General features: G+C 41.6%; 1 protein-coding gene across 1 annotated transcript in view; it reads right to left on the bottom strand.

Moving 5' to 3' along the window:
• Positions 1–310: 310 nt before the first annotated feature.
• The window catches only part of LOC119593011 (gamma-soluble NSF attachment protein-like), a 19,760-nt gene continuing 18,761 nt past the window's right edge, over positions 311–1,309 (bottom strand). Inside the window, exons 10-11 of the mRNA XM_037941904.1 lie at positions 1,154–1,261; positions 311–999 (exon numbers count right to left, since the gene is read on the bottom strand). Coding sequence (XP_037797832.1) covers positions 970–999; positions 1,154–1,261 — 138 coding nt within the window. The 3' untranslated portion in view covers positions 311–969. The remainder of the gene's footprint in view (positions 1,000–1,153; positions 1,262–1,309) is intronic.

Here is a 1,309-nt window from a genome sequence, read left to right on the forward strand (position 1 = left end):
TTTTAACCTCCTATGCTAAATACATCACCACCACTGACTAGTTTAGTATACAAGTGCTGCAGAACTGTGTAGGCCTTTCCCTCTGTGGATACTTTCTTATAGAGTAAAGTCATTGTAATTATTATGGCTTGGAGTTATTAGCCTTAGTTAGCATTTCAATAAGACATGATATTTAAGTACTGTAATAATGATCTAAATGAAAACAATAATGTGGAAAGAGTATAATCTCGGTTCCTCTGACCACAGCACAACTACAGAACTCAACTGCTACTGTACAGTTTTGAAGGCTGCAATCATTTTTTTTTTTTAACTTCCTTGTACCTAAAAGCCTAGAACCTCAATCACCTCCCTAGCAGCCTAAAAACAGTGACGATGTGACACCGTTTCAGTTACAAGCGCCCTACAAGTAACTTCCTGACTGTAAATGCTATGCACTGAGGCATGAATTGTTTGGACCTGGCAAGTTCTCGGGAACTTTTTCTTTTTTGTTGGCATGTACCTACAGTGTGAGGAAAGGACGAATGACAAGATCAGGCATTCTGAATGGATGACATCCTGTTTCCTATAGCCCCTTTTACGATTGTTCTTTTTCCCTTTTTTTCACCTTTTGAAGTACTGGTCAAGGATTTTTCAGGCTACTGCATCCTACTATCACGACCTACTTCAGAATGAGTTATCTTGTCATGCTCTTTCCACCTGTGAGCAGGTAGTGTAACCCTATCAAATGTCAAGATACCTCAAGCTGCAGGTGTCAAGATACCATGGAGGTGTCAAAGTACCATCAGCTACAGGTAATAGGATACCCTTACAGGTGTCGCAATACCATCTTCTGCAGGTGACAAGATACCGTGCTGGTGTCAAGATACCATCTGCTGCAGGTTTGTGTGATACTGTGCAGGTGAAGCTGTACCCTCCTGGGACACAGGAACTCTCCAAAAGACGTCACACGGAACGTCCATCCAGGCCACCTCAGCACAAGTCAAGGTCCTCATCATCTCCCTGTAGCAATGATGAGAAGAGAAAATTGTCAATATGATCATAGAGGCTACAGTCTTCTAGATCAATTAATTTTAGCTAAGATTTCCCAATGCAGTATCAATAATGAAAACTAATTCAATAATCCTTCCACTTTCATGCTTCCTAACCAACATACCTGGGATATTGAGGTGTCAGCAACTCCCCTGGTGATGGACCCCACATCTGCAGCGGTACTTGAAGTGTAAGGTGGGTATGTGTCTGTCACTCCAGGCTTCTTTGACTCCTGGTTATGAGAAGAAAAGCTCTGTTATTTTCTACACAAACAATTCAA

This window comes from Penaeus monodon, chromosome 31 (genome assembly GCF_015228065.2).
Source record: "Penaeus monodon isolate SGIC_2016 chromosome 31, NSTDA_Pmon_1, whole genome shotgun sequence".
Classification (NCBI taxonomy): Eukaryota; Metazoa; Arthropoda; class Malacostraca; order Decapoda; family Penaeidae; genus Penaeus; species Penaeus monodon.